This window comes from Panulirus ornatus, chromosome 25 (assembly GCF_036320965.1).
Source record: "Panulirus ornatus isolate Po-2019 chromosome 25, ASM3632096v1, whole genome shotgun sequence".
In the NCBI taxonomy this organism is placed as follows: domain Eukaryota; kingdom Metazoa; phylum Arthropoda; class Malacostraca; order Decapoda; family Palinuridae; genus Panulirus; species Panulirus ornatus.
In genome coordinates, this window is record NC_092248.1 from 22,494,862 (window position 1) to 22,517,963 (window position 23,102).

Sequence of the window (23,102 nt, forward strand, 5' to 3'; positions counted from 1 at the left end):
CAGGGAATACGTGGGAAGTATTCTTTCTCCCCTTATATATATATATATATATATATATATATATATATATATATATATATATATATATATATATATATATATATATATATATATTGGTAAGTATCACAATTTTGCGCGTGATCAAGATATTCCTATGAGTCCACGGGGAAAATGAAACAAGATAAGTTCCCAAGTCCACTTTCGTGTAATAATCACATCATCAGGGGAGACACAAGACAGAAATATAACAGTCAGTTGATATACATCGAAGAGACGAAGCTAGGACAATCGCATGTTTACCAAATGGCGTCCTAGTTTCGTCTTTTCGATGTATATCAACTGAGTTATATTTCTCTCTTGTGTCTCCCCTGATGATGTGATTATTACACGAAAGTGCACTTGGGAACTTATCGTGTTTCATTTTCCCCGTGGACTCATAGGTATATATATATATATATATATATATATATATATATATATATATATATATATATATATATATATATATATATATATATATATATATATTTTTTTTTTTTTTTTTTTTTTTTACTTTGTCGCTGTCTCCCGCGTTTGCGAGGTAGCGCAAGGAAACAGACGAAAGAAATGGCCCAACCCCCCCCCCCCCATACACATGTACATACACACGTCCACACACGCATATATACATACCTACACACCTTTCCATGGTTTACCCCAGACGCTTCACATGCCCTGATTCACTCCACTGACAGCACGTCAACCCCTGTATACCACATCGCTCCAATTCACTCTATTCCTTGCCCTCCTTACACCCTCCTGCATGTTCAGGCCCCGATCACACAAAATCTTTTTCACTCCATCTTTCCACCTCCAATTTGGTCTCCCTCTTCTCCTCGTTCCCTCCACCTCCGACACATATATCCTCTTGGTCAATCTTTCCTCACTCATTCTCTCCATGTGACCAAACCATTTCAAAACACCCTCTTCTGCTCTCTCAACCACGCTCTTTTTATTTCCACACATCTCTCTTACCCTTACGTTACTTACTCGATCAAACCACCTCACACCACACATTGTCCTCAAACATCTCATTTCCAGCACATCCATCCTCCTGCGCACAACTCTATCCATAGCCCACGCCTCGCAACCATACAACATTGTTGGAACCACTATTCCTTCAAACATACCCATTTTTGCTTTCCGAGATACTGTTCTCGACTTCCACACATTTTTCAAGGCTCCCAAAATTTTCGCCCCCTCCCCCACCCTATGATCCACTTCCGCTTCCATGGTTCCATCCGCTGACAGATCCACTCCCAGATATCTAAAACACCTCACTTCCTCCAGTTTTTCTCCATTCAAACTCACCTCCCAATTGACTTGACCCTCAACCCTACTGTACCTAATAACCTTGCTCTTATTCACATTTACTCTTAACTTTCTTCTTCCACACACTTTACCAAACTCAGTCACCAGCTTCTGCAGTTTCTCACATGAATCAGCCACCAGCGCTGTATCATCAGCGAACAACAACTGACTCACTTCCCAAGCTCTCTCATCCCCAACAGACTTCATACTTGCCCCTCTTTCCAGGACTCTTGCATTTACCTCCCTAACAACCCCATCCATAAACAAATTAAACAACCATGGAGACATCACACACCCCTGCCGCAAACCTACATTCACTGAGAACCAATCACTTTCCTCTCTTCCTACACGTACACATGCCTTACATCCTCGATAAAAACTTTTCACTGCTTCTAACAACTTGCCTCCCACACCATATATTCTTAATACCTTCCACAGAGCATCTCTATCAACTCTATCATATGCCTTCTCCAGATCCATAAATGCTACATACAAATCCATTTGCTTTTCTAAGTATTTCTCACATACATTCTTCAAAGCAAACACCTGATCCACACATCCTCTACCACTTCTGAAACCGCACTGCTCTTCCCCAATCTGATGCTCTGTACATGCCTTCACCCTCTCAATCAATACCCTCCCATATAATTTACCAGGAATACTCAACAAACTTATACCTCTGTAATTTGAGCACTCACTCTTATCCCCTTTGCCTTTGTACAATGGCACTATGCACGCATTCCGCCAATCCTCAGGCACCTCACCATGAGTCATACATACATTAAATAACCTTACCAACCAGTCAACAATACAGTCACCCCCTTTTTTAATAAATTCCACTGCAATACCATCCAAACCTGCTGCCTTGCCGGCTTTCATCTTCCGCAAAGCTTTTACTACCTCTTCTCTGTTTACCAAATCATTTTCCCTAACCCTCTCACTTTGCACACCACCTCGACCAAAACACCCTATATCTGCCACTCTGTCATCAGACACATTCAACAAACCTTCAAAATACTCATTCCATCTCCTTCTCACATCACCACTACTTGTTATCACCTCCCCATTTACGCCCTTCACTGAAGTTCCCATTTGCTCCCTTGTCTTACGCACCCTATTTACCTCCTTCCAGAACATCTTTTTATCCTCCCTAAAATTTACTGATAGTCTCTCACCCCAACTCTCATTTGCCCTTTTTTTCACCTCTTGCACCTTTCTCTTGACCTCCTGTCTCTTTCTTTTATACTTCTCCCACTCAATTGCATTTTTTCCCTGCAAAAATCGTCCAAATGCCTCTCTCTTCTCTTTCACTAATACTCTTACTTCTTCATCCCACCACTCACTACCCTTTCTAAACAGCCCACCTCCCACTCTTCTCATGCCACAAGCATCTTTTGCGCAATCCATCACTGATTCCCTAAATACATCCCATTCCTCCCCCACTCCCCTTACTTCCATTGTTCTCACCTTTTTCCATTCTGTACACAGTCTCTCCTGGTACTTCCCCACACAGGTCTCCTTCCCAAGCTCACTTACTCTCACCACCTTCTTCACCCCAACATTCACTCCTCTTTTCTGAAAATCCATACTAATCTTCACCTTAGCCTCCACAAGATAATGATCAGACATCCCTCCAGTTGCACCTCTCAGCACATTAACATCCAAAAGTCTCTCTTTCGCACGCCTGTCAATTAACACGTAATCCAATAACGCTCTCTGGCCATCTCTCCTACTTACATAAGTATACTTATGTATATCTCGCTTTTTAAACCAGGTATTCCCAATCATCAGTCCTTTTTCAGCACATAAATCTACAAGCTCTTCACCATTTCCATTTACAACACTGAACACCCCATGCATACCAATTATTCCCTCAACTGCCACATTACTCACCTTTGCATTCAAATCACCCATCACTATAACCCGGTCTCGTGCATCAAAACCGCTAACACACTCATTCAGCTGCTCCCAAAACACTTGCCTCTCATGATCTTTCTTCTCATGCCCAGGTGCATATGCACCAATAATCACCCACCTCTCTCCATCAACTTTCAATTTTACCCATATTAATCGAGAATTTACTTTCTTACATTCTATCACATACTCCCACAACTCCTGTTTCAGGAGTATTGCTACTCCTTCCCTTGCTCTTGTCCTCTCACTAACCCCTGACTTCACTCCCCAGACATTTCCAAACCACTCTTCCCCTTTACCCTTGAGCTTCGTTTCACTCAGAGCCAAAACATCCAGGTTCCTTTCCTCAAACATACTACCTATCTCTCCTTTTTTCACATCTTGGTTACATCCACACACATTTAGGCACCCCACTCTGAGCCTTCGAGGAGGATGATCACTCCCCGCGTGACTCCTTCTTCTGTTTCCCATTTTAGAAAGTTAATACAAGGAGGGGAGGATTTCCGGCCCCCCGCTCCCGTCCCCTCTAGTCGCTTTCTACGACACGCGAGGAATACGTGGGAAGTATTCTTTCACCCCTATCCCCAGGGATAATATACATATATATATACATATATACACACACACACATACACACACATACGCACATACACACACACACACACACATACATATATATACATATGAAAAATGTAAGAAACAATTTAGAAAACAAACTTTTAGCTTGAAATGAATGAAAAAAAATGAATGTCACATAATGGTTCAACCTCTGGCTATGGAAAAGGAAATGTACAATTTATATATATATATATATATGTATATTCAATTCCTATTTGTATTTTTCTTGTGAGGAAATCTAATGCGAATTTTAAGTTCATATACAAGAGAATTTTACTTTTTATCGATTTCACAAATTTTTGCATATGCAGTTCAGCATTCTCTTCACAGTTCGCCTGACATAACAGATCATTTGCTTTAGTGTAAATATAAGTGTTTTACATTTTACTATCTTTATTCATGTAATTGTTTTTCTTCTGTATTTGTGTTTCATTTGTATTTTATATCCACGTTTGACTCCTTCTGCTTTTATTCACAGAGTTAGTTGCATTATATGAATTTTACGACATAATCATCCATTTTTCAGACATCCTGTACTTTGACTCAGATTTCTGTTACTTTAGAAGTTCCTCATATGCATATGATTCGCCATTTATATGCCTCTTTCGCATTCCTTTTTAGATACTCATTTCATAGAAAAATTCAAAACATACATCTAACTTTCCTTTTTGTCACTTAACATTTACTAGTATTCATATGTATTTTTCCATTTTGCAGAATCAGAAATGACGCAGGAGAGAGGGCAGGCAGATGGGGGGACAAAGGATGATCTCGACATAGAGGGAAACAGTGAGTCCCACAAGCTGACCAAAGCACTGAAGGCTGAGCTGTTAATTCTTTGCTATATTGTCATCAGTTTTGCAAACCTTTCGTATAGTACTCAGCTTTCTGTTGTGTTGATAGTTTATCATATATATGTGATTTACTTTACGTATGCTAGTGTCTGTGTTCTACCCTTTCAGATTATTCAATAGAACATAATGAACATATATATATCTTCCTTTTCTTTTAGTCTCTAACAGTTATCCATGTGTAATTTTTCCATATTGGAGACTCGGAAACGATGCATGACAGAGGAAAGGCAGATACAGGACCAAAGGAGGGACTCACTGCAGAAGTTAACAGTGAGCCCCACAAATTGACAAAGGCACGGGAGGCTGAACTGGAGTTTTTCTTTACTGAGGAGGAGCTGAGAGAAACTCAGTGTGGCGTGGGATCATGTACCCCAAAGTGGCTTCAGGTGAGGAAAGGCATGGGGGCTCACTTGGGTCACTTGGGTTTTCAAATGATTATGGATGAAACCAAGGGGAAATAATCCTTTTCCTTACCCCTTCCCACAGTGAAATCCTTCATACTAGTTATACTTACATTGCACACAAACATGTTTATCTGACTCATATAAGAAATTTGATGTTCCTTGGAAATGTATACAATGGAAAAGAGGGCTAACCAAAATGAAAACCCTCACTTATGTAATTGCCTATTTGTACTTTACCAGAGGGAGTTTCACCATTTTGGGGCCCCATCTTTGAACATATTCTCAGAATAGGTGTGCAGAGGTTTGATCAGAGGTTGGAGGTCATTAAAGTAAGAGGATTTAAAAAAGAATAGTTTTTAAGTAGATATTAAACACTTGGAAGTATAAGTCACTTAGAAGTTGAAGTCATGGGGTAGATGCTTCAGAGTAACAGAATGTGGATGAAACATTGGGAATGACTGTGTGTTGAAAGTTTCAGAGATGGTGAATTGCAAAGTTGAAGTGAGTAGTACTGGTATAAGAGAGTTACAGATGGTATCGTGAAGAGATACTGAGGATGTGTGAAATGATATGAGAGAAAAGCACTGAATGTTTCTTAGAAAATTTTAAAGTTCCAATTTTCTACAAAAACATATAGTAAAAGTCCAAATTGAGATATTAATGCTTATTTGTACATTCTTCAAGATAGGTAAAAAGGTATGTTGCAGGTCAGAAATATTGAAATGCTTGATTAGTGAGTCTGCAAGCATTTTTCCGTTCATCTAGTAGACTGATATATGCGAAATGGGTTAAACACTGAAAATGTATAATGTAGGGTCTAGGTAAGGAAGCACCCACTGCTTCCGTTCATGTCCTGCAGAAATAGACATTTGTACTGAGTATGCATTAGATGAAGGTTAGGTCAGGGTTACATCTCGAGTTGTGTTTTCATTGATACTTTGTTGACACTCATTTGATATCTTATTACTGGTATGTTTATAGACTGTCAAATGTATATCTTGATGAAGCTCTGTATGACAATAATCATAACCGATGTAATTCTAAAGAAAAATTAACTTCAAAATTGGATGAAGTGACCAACTTAGAACAAAACGGTGCATTTTTAGGAGACTTTCAATTATCATTGGCATTCTGTTTTCTCCACAGGGGCATCTACACATATAACATTACATAAATGTTTTCTTAGGTTTTTTTCAGCTAAACTTATCATTGGTTATCAAGAAACTATGTCATCCCAATACTTTACTGTCATTGCTTGTGATCGAAAGACTGCTATTTTGATCTTGTTAATTGGTTCTTGTCCTCTTCCTTGACGCGTATCAGTTTCAAGAAGGACCACTTACTCTTGCATTCTGATATCATTGACAGATATTTCCAAAGAGCTATTTCAGCATAATATTAAGAAAGGCTTAGATGGTGGTGTGTTTAGAGGAATTGGTATATTTTCATTCCTGCTGACAGTTGTTAGATACAAATTGAAAATTGAAGCTCTGTTTACAATCCCAGCAACTATGAAAATTGGATGAATTGAATTTCATAGGTTCCAGATCGTTAGGTTGTGAGTGAATAAGATGTGCTGCGTCTTGCTTGATTTCATAAGTTGAGAGAGTAGCTAGCTTGGGCTGGAATCCAAACTTTTAGTTGATTTCCTTGTATGCTTCCAGGCAGTGTCGTGAAGTTCTAATTAGTTAATCAATTATAACATTAACACCTCGGTTTTGAACTTCTCATTGGGTGACTTCACAGTGTGCTCAGCATCTATGTCTTCACTGGGAGGATTGCACACCAACACACACCTCTGAGGTGAATTGTACTCATCATACCACGGTTTAATCCTTAGATCCTCAAACTCTGTTATAGGACTTGGTTAAGGACACCATGATATTCAGATTCAAGTTGATCTCTCAAAGTGAGAGACTGGTCATATGAACGCATTCCAAGATAGCATTCCAGTAGCTGAAGCATTCCAAGATAGTATTCCAGTAGCTGAAGCATTCCAAGATAGTATTCCAGTGGCTGAATCCTGTTTGCCAAAGATTAACTGCGTTTCATCTTGGCATTTGACTATCTGTTCCATATTTGTTGCCAGGGATACCAACATTTTATTAAAGGGAGCTTAACCTTTGAATAGGAATATTGCTGCTTCACACCTTCCTGAGCACTGAGAAGTGGAAGGCTGGTTGATGACAGGCAACCCAATGAGGCTTTAGTTGCTCATACATCAATCTGCTGCAGAACATCGATGTAGCAAGAAAATGTACAACTTAATCAGTATCAAAAAATTTAATTAATACTGGGCTGCATTCAGCATTGCTTTTCCCTACAAGGTTGAATAAATGTGCTGAACATAGCTCAGATTTCACAAGTTTGTATTACCATCTATCATTTATCTATACTATACCCAGTCACTGTTTCCCGCGTTAGCAAGGTAGTGCTAGGAAATAGACGAAAGAATTGCCCAACTCACCCACATGCACATGCATATACATAAATGCCCACACATGCACATATACATACATATACATTTTAGTATATACATACACATGCTTACACAGACTTATACATAAACACACATGTACATATTCATACTTGCTATCTTCCTCCATTGATGTTGCCACCCCGCCACACATGAAAGAGAACCCCCCTTCCCCCGCGCGCGCGTGAGGTAGTGCTAGGAAAGACAACAAAGGCCACATTCGTTCACACTCAGTCTCTAGCTGTCATGTGTAATGCACCGGAACCATAGCTCCCTTTCCACATCCAGGCAACACAAAACTTTCCATGGTTTATCCCAGACGCTTCACATGCCCAGGTTCAATCCATTGACAGCACGTTGACCCCGGTATACCACATCGTTCCAATTCACTCTATTCCTTGTACGCCTTTCACGCACCTGTATGTTCAAGCCCCGATCACTCAAAATCTTTTTCACTCCGTCCTTCCACCTCCAATTTGGTCTCCCACTTCTCGTTCCCTCCACCTCTGACACATATATCCTCTTCGTTAATCTTTCCCCACTCATTCTCTCCATGTGACCAAACCTTTTCAAGACACCCTTTTCTGCTCTCTCAACCACACTTTTTATATTTCCACACATCTCTCTTACCCTTTCATTACTTACCCGATCAAACAACCTCACACCACATATTGTCCTCAAACATCTCATTTTAAACACATCCACCCTCCTCCGCACAAAATTATCTGTAGCCCACGCCTCGCAACCATATAACATTGTTGGAATCACTATTCCTTCAAACATACCCATTTTTGCTTTCCGAGATAATGTTCTCGACTTCCACACATTCTTCAAGGCTCCCAGGATTTTCGCCCCCTCCCCCACCCTATGATTCACTTCCGCTTCCATGGTTCCATCTGCTGCCAAATCCACTCCCAGATATCTAAACCATTTCACCTCCTCCAGTTTTTCTCCATTCAAACTCACCTCCCAATTAACGTGTTCCTCAACCCTACTGAACCTAATAACCTTGCTCTTATTCAAATTTAATCTCGGCTTTGTATTACTAATTAATGATATTTTGGATACCAGTTTATTTCCCACTCATAACTGATACATTATCATACTACAAGTGTTCGTGATGATTTTACATGCTGATCCCCTTGTCATTCAGAAAGGCCAGTGTTATGTCTGTTATTTTTCATCAGTATGACTGATTATCGGCCTCAGGACCAGTTAGAAGAACAAAACGGACAACAAATGTTGATGATTTAAGTGTGACATCTGGTGGTGAGTTGACAAATAAACATCTAGAACAACTTGCTGCCCATCAGTCTCATCAGTTCTTCAAGTGGTAGTAGACAAGGATTAAGAATGCCCTTTGCCTTTGTTGGTGGACTACTTGAAGTATTCAGCAAGGTATTGATTGTAGTTTGTGAGATCTTTGTCTCCCAATGAAAGGCTTTATTCACTGAGAAAAATTATCAGTCAGACATCCTGCTCTTGCACCTTGCACCACTGGTTTCATTCATTTTTGGAATGTTAAACAATATGATCATCCACACAGTCAGTACCAATTTGTCTTCTGCACATTACTACCTTGGATATTCAATGATGTTGGCTGTTTTTTGTAAAATGAAATTCTCTCATCTGCATGTTTTCAGTCTTTTAAACTAAAAGTAAACTGACTACCTGTTCATGTTATGAGCCTTCAAGAAAAGCAGCAATTACTCTGCTATTTGAAACAGAATAACTTTTCACATTCCCTGCCTGCAGGTGCATATGTATGAAGAATGACTTAGAGGAGTGAAAGTGATATCCTTTCATTGCATGAATCATTTCGGTGTTTCTGAAGTTTTTTATCATATTTTCAGCTGTCCTCACTACCTTTTGCAGTTCAGTCGTTTTGTACAACTGTTGAGATGTTGTCTCCTTACAGCTCACTGTCGTTGGTAAGCTGTGCCTCCTTGAGCTCTTTATGCACAAATCAATTATCATCTTCAACTCTTCAGACTTGGAGCTCTGACTCAGCAAACACTGGTTCTGGTGCCGCCAGCAATTTCATCGTTGGAATTGATTGCATCTTGGTCTTCATCATCATGAGTCTCGTTTTTAGGTACAAAATGATATAAAGTTTTAGCAGTTTAGCCACCAATCTTGTTTGTTCATTGTATAACTTTGTTTCTTCATTTGTTTGGCCCGTAATTAGTGCACAGGATGCCTTTGTAAGACCATGAAGGAGAATAGTGTGGCAGGTGAAAAATTTTATAATATACTAGGAATGAAGAAAAGACTCAACAATTACACACCACTCATTAGAGAAACAGCATGGGAATGTATGATTAAAGTTCGATATTAAAGATGGGAATGTATGATTAAAGTACGATATTAAAGATATCAAACTTCACCATTTAAACTAGCTATCATATATATTTTATTTATCATACTTTGTCGCTGTCTCCAGCGTTAGCGAGGTAGCACAAGGAAACACGAGAGAATGGCTCAACCCACCTACATACACATGTATATACATACACGTCCACACACGTACATATACATACCTATACATTTCAACGTATATATATATATATATATATATATATATATATACACGTACACAGACATATACATGTATACACATGTACATAATTCATACTTGCTGCCTTTATCCATTTCCGTCGCCACCCCGCCACACATGAAATGACACCCCCTCCCCCCCGCATGCGCGTGAGGTAACGCTAGGAAAAGACAACAAAGACCACATTTGTTCACAATCAGTCTCTAGCTGTCATGTATAATGCACCGAAACCACAGCTCCCTTTCCACATCCAGGCCTCACAAAACCTTCCACGGTTTAACTCAGACGCTTCTCATGCCCTGGTTCAATCCATTGACCACGTCCACCCTGGTACACCACAGCGCTCCAATTCACTCTGTTCCTTGCACGCCTTTCACCCTTCTGCATGTTCAGTCCCCGATCGCTCAAAATCTTTTTCACTCCATCCTTCCACCTCCAATTTGGTCTCCCACTTCTGCTCGTTCCCTCCACCTCTGACAAATATATCCTCTTTGTCAATCTTTCTTCGCTCATTCTCTCCATGTGACAAAACCATTTCAATACACCCTTTTCTGCTCTCTCAACCACACTCTTTTTGTTATCACACATCTCTCTTTCCCTTTCATTACTTACTCGATCAAACCACCTCACACCACATATTGTTCTCAAACGTCTCATTTCCAACACATCCACCCTCCTCCGCACAACCCTATCTATAGTCCACGCCTCGCAACCATATAACATTGTTGGAATCATCAATCCTTCAAACATACCCATTTTTCTTTCCGAGATAATGTTCTCGCCTTCCACATATTTTTCAACGCTCCCAGAACTTTCGCCCCCTCCTCCCACCCTGTGACTCACTTCCGCTTCCATGGTTCCATCCGTTGCCAAATCCACTCCCAGATATCTAAAACACTTCACTTTCTCCAGTTTTTCTCCATTCAAACTTACCTCCCAATTGACTTGTTCCTCAACCCTACTGTACCTAATAACCTTGCTCTTATTCACATTTACTCTCAGCTTTCTTCTTTCACACACTTTACAGGACATTTCCCAAGCCCTTTTATCCACAACAGACTGCATACTTGCCCCTCTCCAAAATTCTTGCATTCACCTCCCTAACAACCCCATCCATAAACAAATTAAACAACCATGGAGACATCACACACCCCTGTCGCAGACTGACATTCACTGAGAACTATAATCCAAGTAATTGAAATTCGGGTTCTAGAAGCATGATCGATAGTTCACATAATCTGGAATACATCAAAGTTTTGAAATACAAAATTGTTGTGTTCCTGGAAAAGTGCATGTATTTGGAACTAGTCATAACATGGGTTGAGTAGAGATATGTTTCCTTGACAAGCCCCTGTATGACTCGAAAAATATCTTTCAGTTTGTGTCCTGTATGGAAATGTTTTCATTGTGTACATATGTATGTATGAATATATATGAAATAGTCAAACAGTTGCAGGGTAGCTTAGAAAAAATACTATAAATGATACATTACATTACACAATCTAGTAAGACAGATTCTTGATATATGCTATTTTTTGTATGGAAAGATGTGCCTCTTCTTGTTTGGCACATCTGCAGAAAGAGAACTGGTTGGGGATCGAGGTTCCGCAGGGAAATATTATAGGCAGATGTTATGTATAAACACAGGAAACCAACTGGAAATGACACCAAATGGTAACTGATACTGCCCAGTATCCGCTCCAAGCTCCTCCCACAGCGACTCAGATACGTGTGAAGTTCTTGTTATTTTGGTTAAAAGAATGAAAAAAAATGTGAGCACACCAAAATATTATCATTTGTAAAGATAATCAATGCATTTTATAAACTTAAGAATGATAAAAAGATTTAAATTCCACAGTAATACGAAGTATATGTTGAAAAAATCCACATTTCTCCGTATATCTTCATAAAAAAAAAACTTTGTACACCTCGTACAGGCGTTGAGAGTACTTTCAAAAATCATTATTTTTTCTGTCATTCTCCAGACATATAACTAAACTAAGTATCTGCAAATAGGTATTTGTGTATTGTAAGGTGGTCAACCACCTTACTACAAAAAACAAGTATCTTGAGTCGATGTATCTTGAGGTTTGGATGTTTGTTATCTGAATTCTGAAAAGTCAAACATTAGATCAGTGGAAAGTAAACAAAAAACTTTTGATTACACAACAAAATTCCTAACATCTGGATACTTGCCAACATAATACCAATCCTACTGTCCTGTATCAGTTTTGTCTTTATTATCCAAACTGTGAAAAACTGATATACAACAAAATGAAAGAAAATATCTCTCACCTAGAGAACATGGCTACAGACCTAACCACTCCACCACCACTCTACAGACTGACCTCACACCAATTCTAGATGGTTTCAGGCAACAACAACCCCATCCTGCACAATGATAGTGGTAACAGTAATCAACAAAGCATTTCAGACTGTCCCTTGATACTTCCTCATATGAAAGATAATTGACCACCCGTCACAGTCACAAAAAGGGCTTGGCCAATTTCATTTCTGACTTCCATGTCAGAGTCATTCGCTCCATTTTACGCTTCGCCTGCTTGGTCTTCCATCTTGTCAAAAGTAGGTGTAACAAAGCTGCACTTCACGCAATATAGTGCACTCAGAACTATCACTAGCTGTCTGGAAACCACAAACCCTCAATGCTTACACAATGAAACAAAGAACCTCCTAGTACAATCCCACCTCAGTATGCTCAATACTCAGTTTTATGCAGCAGCACTACACCCCTTCCATCCACACCTCTGTCATATCTCATCACCAACCTCCAGGTGGAAATCTCTTACCCTTGCCTCACACTTCAGCAACCTCTACTCGCAGTTCCCCCAAATATACCACTGACGAGACACACACACACTGAAATAACTTGACAAGCACTTAACAGTTGTCCTCCAAACCCAGTCTTAAACTCTGCCCCACCTGACATATACCTATCAGAAGCCACACTCCCCAGACACATAGGAGTCGCACTTTTCTGTCTGTGCTGTGGACCTCGACCATCCCTAGAACGCTATAGACTTTGTTTCAATACATCCCAGGGCCCTTCATGCTTATGATATAAGTACCACAGCAAAGATACCTTGTACTTACTGCTCAATCAACGTGCACTATCTATACATAGATTGACATAGAATATCATTACACCTTATGATCTATGGTCCCATCTGATGAACATGGCTTGCTTCCTAAGCACTGCAGGAGCCTAATACATATAGAAAGGAATCCTGGGATAGGTCATACATATAGAAAGGAATCCTGGGATAGGAGGTAAGTATATACAGTATGTATGAAATGTATCCCCAGGGATGAGAAAGAAGGAAAAGTGCGTATATGTCTTTTGCACATGTAGGTGACTAAGAAGGGTGAGTTGGGAGCTCTGGAATTTCTCCTTTCCTGTGTTACTTTCCAAAATAAGGACCATAGGAAGGAGCTAAGTGAGGACTTTTACCTCTAAGGCTCATGCATCTGTTTTTGATGCTGCTTCATTCTTATGGGAAATAATGACCTCATATAAAAGAAAGAAATATGTACAATAAGTGTTGCAGCACCTGAACCCTTGTTGCTTCGCCCTGCTGTTGCTATCCTTATACCCTAATCCAACTCTGATGGGACCACTCCTCTAAACATGGCTTATGCAATGATCCCATCTGTTCCGCTGCTTCAATCCATCACTGCAATTCACATCTGTCTATTAGTCAGTCTATATTTATATGTCTGTGCACAGTATCTGTCTCTTTTTTTAGATGTTATTTCTTTTAATACTAGATCAAGTGCTTGAGATTCTCAGTTGCCTCTCACAATTCCACGACATATGTTTAGTGTGGTGAAGTGAACCTAACCTTTCCCATGATTACAAAAAAAAAGTGGATTGTGAGAAATGCTTTAACCGTTGAAGGTTAGGCATTCCAGTTAAGGGTGTCAAGGAAATGGATATTGATCCTCTATAGTTAACAGTATTTTGTGTCAATGGATAGAATTGAGACCGGAAGATATAGTCTCACTTAACGAGTTAATATGGTGAAAAAATAAGAAGTACTGTAAAAACATGGAAGTCCTGGTACACATCATCACATAGATATGAATAAAGGTTACCTGTAAGTCAGGTGATAGGCTGTTTGTACTTGATCCATCCTGGGTAAAGTAGGAGTTAAAGATGATAGGTAGACAGAAATAGCTTTGCCTTAGTTATTTAAGTGAGGAATGTATTGTCATTACTCATAGCTATTTTGACTTCCTGCAGCGATTCGCAACAAAGGAGGTGTACATGCTGGTGTACTGTCTGGTGGGGGTGACCCAGGGCATGTTTTTCACCTACAGTGTGTCTGTCATCTCTACTATAGAGAAGAGGTTCAAACTCACCAGCAAGGAGACTGGTACAGTAATGATTATGACATTTGAGTAAAGTAGCACTAAGCAAGCTTAGAGATTCTCAAGGAATTGTTCAGTGATATGAAAATACAGAAATGAAACATACATACATAGATTGATAGTTACTTCATATTAGTAAGAGAGATTTCTTTTTATCAGAAGATCGCTTGCAAACTTTGATAATTCTGGTCCAGTAAAATTTTTGTTAAGCTTTCTTTTGTAATCAAGTTTCTTTTTTAGTTTTGTAATCCTGATAGTTCATTAACAGGTTTATACAATACCAGTGTTACTGAAGTATTTATATCATGAATGTTAAAGAGCCATCCTGTTCTGTAGCCCTTGGTGATATTTAAAACCTGGGAAGTATGAGAGGAGAAATGACTAAGACACAAGGACTTGAGGTTATTTGTTTGCTATGCATTTCCAGGAGGATGGCATATTCAAGATGCTATATTAGACGTTTTTGTAGCTGTCTCCAACCTAAAACATAGTTTAAAACTTTTGATTTTTTTTTAGCATAGTTATCTCTTAAGCTGATTTTCCTTCCTAATGCTAATATACAAACTTTTAGAAACTAATGGATTTTACCTCATGCAGAACAAAATGAGAAATCATGGCTTAGGCACCAATGCTATTGATCAGCCCTGTCTATACCCAAAAAAGAGGATAAGATTATTCAACTTTCCTTTGCAGTACCTGGGAACACAAGAGGTTCTCCAGGACATTCTCTAGAAAAATCAGACTGGGACCCTTCCAAGCCTCAGTATTTGTGGTGAGGAAAAAACTGGCTTTTCCCATCCTTCACTATCCACTTTCCCAATGGAGCAGTATCTTGTTTATTTTGGGCCTGCCTTTATCCGTCAGGTATTACCACAAAGAAATGGCTTAGTCAGTCTTCCCATCTGGTCTCCTGACTACCTGAATTCTCTAGGATTACATGGTGACAGGATGGCTGCTACCTGACCAGCTTTTACTATCTTGCAGATCAGTATCCTTCTTATTTCTTTTTGTTTTTAAGATTTAGCTCGTTAAAGTAATATACATATACATACATATACATATACATATACATATACATACATATACATACATATACATATCAAGATATACACATGTATATACATATACATATACATACACAGAGAAAGAATACTTCCCATGCATTCCTCACGTTTCGTAGAAGGCGACTAAAGGGGACGGGAAGCGGGGGGCCAGAAACCCTCCCCTCCTTGTATTTAACTTTCTAAAAGGGGAAACAGAAGAAGGAGTCACGCGGGGAGTGCTCATCCTCCTCGAAGGCTCGGATTGAGGTGTCTAAATGTGTGTGGATGTAACCAAGATGAGAAAAGAGGAGAGATAGGTAGTATGTTTGAGGAAAGGAACCTGGATGTTTTGGCTCTGAGTGAAACGAAGCTCAAGGGTAAAGGGGAAGAGTGGTTTGGGAATGTCTTGGGAGTAAAGTCAGGGGTTAGTGAGAGGACAAGAACAAGGGAAGGAGTAGCACTACTCCTGGAACAGGAATTGTGGGAGTATGTGATAGAGTGTACGAAAGTAAATTCTAGATTGATATGGGTAAAACTGAAAGTTGATGGAGAGAGATGGGTGATTATTGGTGCATATGCACCTGGGCATGAAAAGAAAGATCATGAGAGGCAAGTGTTTTGGGAGCAGCTGAACGAGTGTGTTAGTGGTTTTGATGCACGAGACCGGGTTATAGTGATGGGTGGTTTGAATGCAAAGGTGAGTAATGTGGCAGTTGAGGGAATAATTGGTATACATGGGGTTTTCAGTGTTGTAAATGGAAATGGTGAAGAGCTTGTAGATTTATATGCTGAAAAATGACTGGTGATTGGGAATACCTGGTTTAATAAGCGAGATATACATAAGTATACGTATGTAAGTAGGAGAGATGGCCAGAGAGCGTTATTGGATTACGTGTTAATTGATAGGCGCGCGAAAGAGAGACTTTTGGATGTTAATGTGCTGAGAGGTGCAACTGGAGGGATGTCTGATCATTATCTTGTGGAGGCGAAGGTGAAGATTTGAAAGGGGTTTTCAGAAAAGAAGAGAGAATGTTGGGGTGAAGAGAGTGGTGAGAGCAAATGAGCTTGGGGAAGGAGACTTGTGCGAGGAAGGTTAGGTTAGGTTAGTACATAATGGAAAAAGGTGAGAACAAAGGAGGTAAGGGGAGTGGGGGAGGAATGGGATGTATTTAGGGAATCAGTGATGGATTGCGCAAAAGATGCTTGTGGTATGAGAAGCGTGGGAGGTGGGTTGATTAGACAGGGTAGTGAGTGGTGGGATGAAGAAATAAGATTATTAGTGAAAGAGAAGAGAGAGGCATTTGGACGATTTTTTCAGGGAAAAAATGCAAATGAGTGGGAGATGTATAAAAGAAAGAGGCAGGAGGTCAAGAGAAAGGTGCAAGAGGTGAAAAAGAGGGCAAATGAGAGTTGGGGTGAGAGAGTATCATTAAATTTTAGGGAGAATAAAAAGATGTTTTGGAAGGAGGTAAATAAAGTGCGTAAGACAAGAGAGCAAATGGGAACTTCAGTGAAGGGGGCTAATGGGGAGGTGATAACAAGTAGTGTTGATGTGAGAAGGAGATGGAGTGAGTATTTTGAAGGTTTGTTGAATGTGTTTGATGATAGAGTGGCAGATATAGGATGTTTTGGTCGAGGTGGTGTGCAAAGTGAGAGGGTTAGGGAAAATGATTTGGTAAACAGAAAAGAGGTAGTAAAAGCTTTGCGGAAGATGAAAGCCGGCAGGGCAGCAGGTTTAGATGGTATTGCAGTGGAATTTATTAAAAAAAGGGGGTGACTGTATTGTTGACTGGTTGGTAAGGTTATTTAATGTATGTATGACTCATGGTGAGGTGCCTGAGGATTGGCGGAATGCTTGCATAGTGCCATTGTACAAAGGCAAAGGGGATAAGAGTGAGTGCTGTAACGTGTAATGCACTGAAACCATAGCTCCCTATCCACATCCAGGCACACAGACCCTTCCATTGTTTACACCAGACATTTCACATGCCTTAGTTCAGTCCATTGACAGCATGTTGACCCTGGTATACCACATTGTTCCGATTCACTCTATTCTTTCCATGCCTCTCACTCTCTTGTATGTTCAAGCCCCTATCGCTCAAAATCTTTTTCACTCCATCCTTCCATCAATTTGGTTTCCCTTTTCTCTTTGCTCCCTCCGACTCCGACTTATTTCCTCTTTGTCAGTCTTTCGTCACTCATTCTCTCTACATATCCAAACCATTTCAACACCTCCGCTTCTGCTCTCTCGATCACACTCTTTTTATTACCTCACATCTCTCTTACCCTTTCAGTACTTACTCGATCAAACCACCTAACACCACATATTGTCCTCAAACACTTCATTTCCATCACATCCACCCTCCTCCGTACAACCCAATCAAAAGTCCATGCCTCGCAATCACATAATATTGTTGGAACTACCATTCCTTCAGACATACCCATTTTTGCTATGTGAGATAACGTTTTCTCCTTTTACACATTCTTCATCACCCCCAGACCCTTCGCCCCCTTCCGTACCCTGTAACTCACTTCAGCATCCATGGTTCCATCGCTTCTAAGTCTACTCCCAGATATTTAAAGCATTTCACTTCCTCCAGTTTTTCTCCACTGAAACTACATTTCAATTAACTTGTCTCTCAACACTACTGAACCTAACAACCTTACTCTTATTCAGCTGGACTCTCAACTTTCTTTCACACACGTTTCCAAACTCAGTCGCCAACCTCTGCAGTTTCTCACTCGAATCAGCCACCAAACCTGTATCATCAGTGAACAACTGACTCACTTCCCAGGCCCTCTTAACCTAGACTACATACTCACCCCTCTCTCCAAAACTTGCATTTACCTCCCTAACCACCCTATCCATAAATGAATTAAACAACCATGGGGACATCACACACCCCTGCTACAGATTGACCTTCACTGGGAACTAATCACTCTCCTCTCTTCCTACTCATACACATGCCTAACTTCCTTGTTGAAAACTTTTTACAACTAGCAGCTTATCTCCCACTCCATATGCTCTTAAGACCTTCCACAAAGTGTATCTATCAACACTATCATATGCCTTCTTCAAAGCAAACACCTGATCCACACATCCTCTACCACTTCCGAAACCACACTGCTCTTCCCCAATCTGATGCTCTGTACATGCCTTCACCCTCACAATCAATACCGTCCCTATACAATTTCTCTGGAATACTCAACAACCTTATACCTCTGTAGGTTGAACACAAACTTTTATCCCCTTTACCTTTGTGCAATGGCACAATGCATGCATTATATCGTTCTTTTTGAACGAGGTAGTCCCAGTCACCAGTCTTTTTTCAGTAAGTAAATCCACAAGCTTTTCACCATTTCCATCCACAACACTGAATACCCCATGTACACCAATTATACCCTCAACTGCCATATTACTCACCTTTGCAATCAAATCATTCATCTCAGCTACGTCAGAATGCTTGCCTCATGATATTTCTTTTCATGACTAGGTGCATAAGCACCAATAATCACTAAACTCTTTTCATCCACTTTCAGTTTTTCCCAGATCAATCTATAGTTTACTTACACTTTATCACACACTCCCTCAACTCCTGCTTCAGGTATAGTGCTACTCCTTCCTTGGCTCTTGTCCTTTCACCAACCCCTTACTTTTCTCTCAAAACTTTTCCTTAACATTCTTCCCCTTTACCCTTAAGCTTCGATTCACTCAGAGCCAGAACATCCAGAGTCTTCTCTCAAACATACTACCTATCTCTCCCTTCTTCTCATCTGGTTACATCCACACACTTTCAGACAACTCCAATTTGAGCCTTCGAGAAGATGAGCACTCCTCGCTTGTGTCCTTCCGTTTCCCCTTTTACAAATTGAAATACAAGGAGGGGAGGGTTTCCAGACTCGTGCTTCTGCCCCTTTAGTCACTTTCTACGACACGAAGGGAATATGTGGGAAGTATTCTTTCTCCTGTAATGCCTGGGATGTACGTCTGAATGGAGAAAAATTGGAGGAAGTGCAGTGTTTTGGATACTTGGGAGAGGACTTAGCAGGCGAATGGAACCACGAAAGCGGAAGTCAGTCACAGGGTGGAGGAGGGGTTGAAGGTTCTGGGAATGATGAAGAATGCATGGAAGAAGAGAATGTTATCTTGAAGAGCAAAAGTGTTCGAGGGAATAATAGTTCCAACAATATCATATGGATGTAAGGTATGGGCTGTAGATATATTTGTACGGAGGAGGGTGGATGTGTTGGAAATGAAATGTTTGAGGACAATGTGTGCTGTGAGTTGGTTTGATCGGGTAAGTAATGAAAGGGTAAGAGAGATGTGCGGTAATAAAAAGAGTGTTGTTGAGAGAGCAGAAGAGAAGTGTTTAAATGGTTTAGGACATATGGATAAAATGAGTGAGGAAAGGTTCACAAATAGGAAATATATGTCAGAGTGGAGGGAGCAAAGAGAAGCAGGACACCTAATTGGAGGTGGAAGGATAGAGTGATAAAGCTTTTGAGCAATCAGAGTCTGAATATACAGGAGGGTCTTCAAGGAACAGAGTGAATTAGAATGATGTGGTATACTGGGGTCGACGTGCTGTCAATGATCTGAACCGAGGCATGTGAAACATCTAGGGGTAAACCATGGAAAGGTCTATGGGGCTTGGATGTGGACAGGGAGCTGCGGTTTCTGTGCATTACACATGACAACTAGAGACTGAGTGTGAACGAATGTGGCCTTTGTTGTCTATTTTCCTGGCGCTACCTCCCTGAAGCAGGGGATGGCGATGCTGTTTCCTACGCGGTGGGGTAATGCTAAGAATGGATGAAGGCAAGCAAGTATAAATATTATGATTATTTCATTATTTCATTATTATAGTTTGTCGCTGACTCACGCGTTATCCAGGTAGCTCAAGTAAACAGACGAAAAAATGGCTCAACCCACCCACATACACATGTATATACATACACATCCACGAGAGCACACACGCACATATACATACCTACACATTTCAACGAACGTATGTATACATATATATATATATATATATATATATATATATATATATATATATATATATATATATATATATATATATATATATATATATATATATACATATAGATAGATAGATAGATAGATAGATAGATAGATAGATAGATAGATATTATACTTTGTCGCTGTCTCCTGCCTTAGCGAGGTAGCGCAAGGAAACGGACGAAAGAAGGGCCCAACCTACCCACATACATATGTGTATATATACACGTCCACACACGCACATATACGTACCTATACATCTCAACGTATACAGATATAAAGAAACACGGACATATACATATATACACATGTACATAATTCATACTGTCTGCCCTTATTCACTCCCGTCGCCACCCCGCCACACATGAAATGACTACCCCCTCCCCCGCATGTGCAAGACGTATCGCCAGGAAAAGACAACAAAGACCACATTCGGTCACACTCAGTCTCTAGCTGTCATTTATAATGCACGGAAACCGCAGATCCCTTTCCACATTCAGGCCCCACAAAACTTTCCATGGTTTACCCCAGACTCTTCACATGCCTTGGTTCAATCCATTGACAGCACATTGAACCCGGTATACCACATCGTTCCAATTCATTCTATTCCTTGCACGCCTTTCACCCTCCTGCATGTTCAGGAGCCGATCACTCAAAATCTTTTTCACTCCATCTTTCCACCTCCAATTTGGTCTCCCACTTCTCCTCGTTCCCACCATCTCTGACACATAAGTCCCCTTTGACAATCTTTCCTCACTCATTCTCTCCATGTGACCACACCATTTCGAAAAAACCCTTTTCTGCTCTCTCAACCACACTCTTTTTATTACCAAACATCGTTCTTACTCTTTCATTACTTAGTCGATCAAACCACCTCGCACCATATATTGACCTCAAACATCTCATTTCCAACACATCCACCCTCCTCCGCACAATCTATCTATAGCCCACGCCTCGCAACCATATGACATTGTCGGAACCACTATTCCTTCAAACATACCCATTTTTGCTTGCCAAGATAACTCTCTCGCCTTCCACACATTTTTCAACGCTCCCAGAACTTTCGCTCCCTCCCGGACCTTATGATTCACTTCCACTTCCATGGTTCCATCCGCTGCGTAATCCACTCCCAGATATTTAAAACACCTCACTTCCTCCAGTTTTTCTCCATTCAAACGTACCTCCCAATTGACTTGTCCCTCAACCCTACTGTACCTAATAACATTGCTCTTATTCACATTTACTCTCAGTCCCTCAACCCTACTGTACCTAATAACCTTGCTCTTATTCACATTTACTCTTAACTTTCTTCTTTCACACACTTTACCAAACTCAGTCACCAGTTTCTGCAATTTCTCACCAGAATCAGCCACCAGCGCTGTATCATCAGCGAACAACAACTGACTCACTTCCCAAGCTCTCTCATCCACAACAGACTGCTTACTTGCCCCTCTCTCCAAAACTCTTGAATTCACCGCCCTAACAACCCCATCCATAAACAAATTAAACAACCATGAAGACATCATGCACCCCTTCTGCAAACCGACATTCACTGAGAACCAATCACATTCCTCTCTTCCTACTCTTACACATGACGTACACCCTCGATAAAACCTTTTCACTGCTTCTAACAACTTGCCTCCCATATATTCTTAATACCTTCCACAGAGCATCTCTATCAACTCTATCATATGCCTTCTCCAGATCCATAAATGCTACATACAAATCCATTTGCTTTTCTAAGTATTTCTCACATATATTCTTTAAAGCAAACAGCTGATCCACACATCCTCTACCAATTCTGACACCACACTGCTCTTTCCCAATCTGATGCTCCGTACATGAGTTCACCCTCTCAATCAATACCCTCCCATATAATATCCCGGGAATACTCAACAAAGTTATTCCTCTATAATTTGAGCACTCACCTTTATCCCCTTTGCCTTTGTACAATGGCACTATGCAACCATTCCGCCAATCCTCAGGCACCTCACCATGAGTCATACATACATTGAGTAACATTACCAACCACTCAACAACACAGACACCCCATTTTTTAATAGATTTCACTGCAGTACCTTCCAAACCCGCCGCATTGCCGACTTTCATCTTCCGCAAAGCTTATACTATCTCTTCTCTGTTTACCAAATCATTCTCCTTAACCCTCTCACTTTGCACACCACCTCGACCAAAACACCCTACATCTGCCATTCTGTCATCAAACACATTCAACAAACCATCAAAATACTCACTCCATCTCCTTCTCACATCACCACTACTTGTTATCACCTCCCCATTAACCCCCTTCACTGATCTTCCCATTTGTTCCCTTGTCTTACGCACTTTATTTACCTCCTTCCGACACATCTTTTTATTCTCCCTAAACTTTAATGATACTCTCTCACCCCAACTCTCATTTGCCGTCTTTTTTACCTCTTGCACCTTTCTCTTGACCTTCTGCCTCTTTCTTT

At 40.4% G+C, this 23,102-nt stretch overlaps 1 protein-coding gene across 8 annotated transcripts in view; it reads left to right on the forward strand.

The window, feature by feature from the left end:
- LOC139757318 (solute carrier organic anion transporter family member 74D-like) overlaps nt 1-23,102 on the forward strand; it is a 180,591-nt gene that overhangs the window by 53,703 nt on the left and 103,786 nt on the right. For all 8 annotated transcript variants that reach the window (XM_071677723.1, XM_071677727.1, XM_071677729.1 and 5 more), the window contains 3 exons: nt 4,600-4,671; nt 4,935-5,122; nt 14,435-14,567. In XM_071677723.1, the coding sequence (XP_071533824.1) occupies nt 4,600-4,671; nt 4,935-5,122; nt 14,435-14,567 (393 nt within the window). The remainder of the gene's footprint in view (nt 1-4,599; nt 4,672-4,934; nt 5,123-14,434; nt 14,568-23,102) is intronic.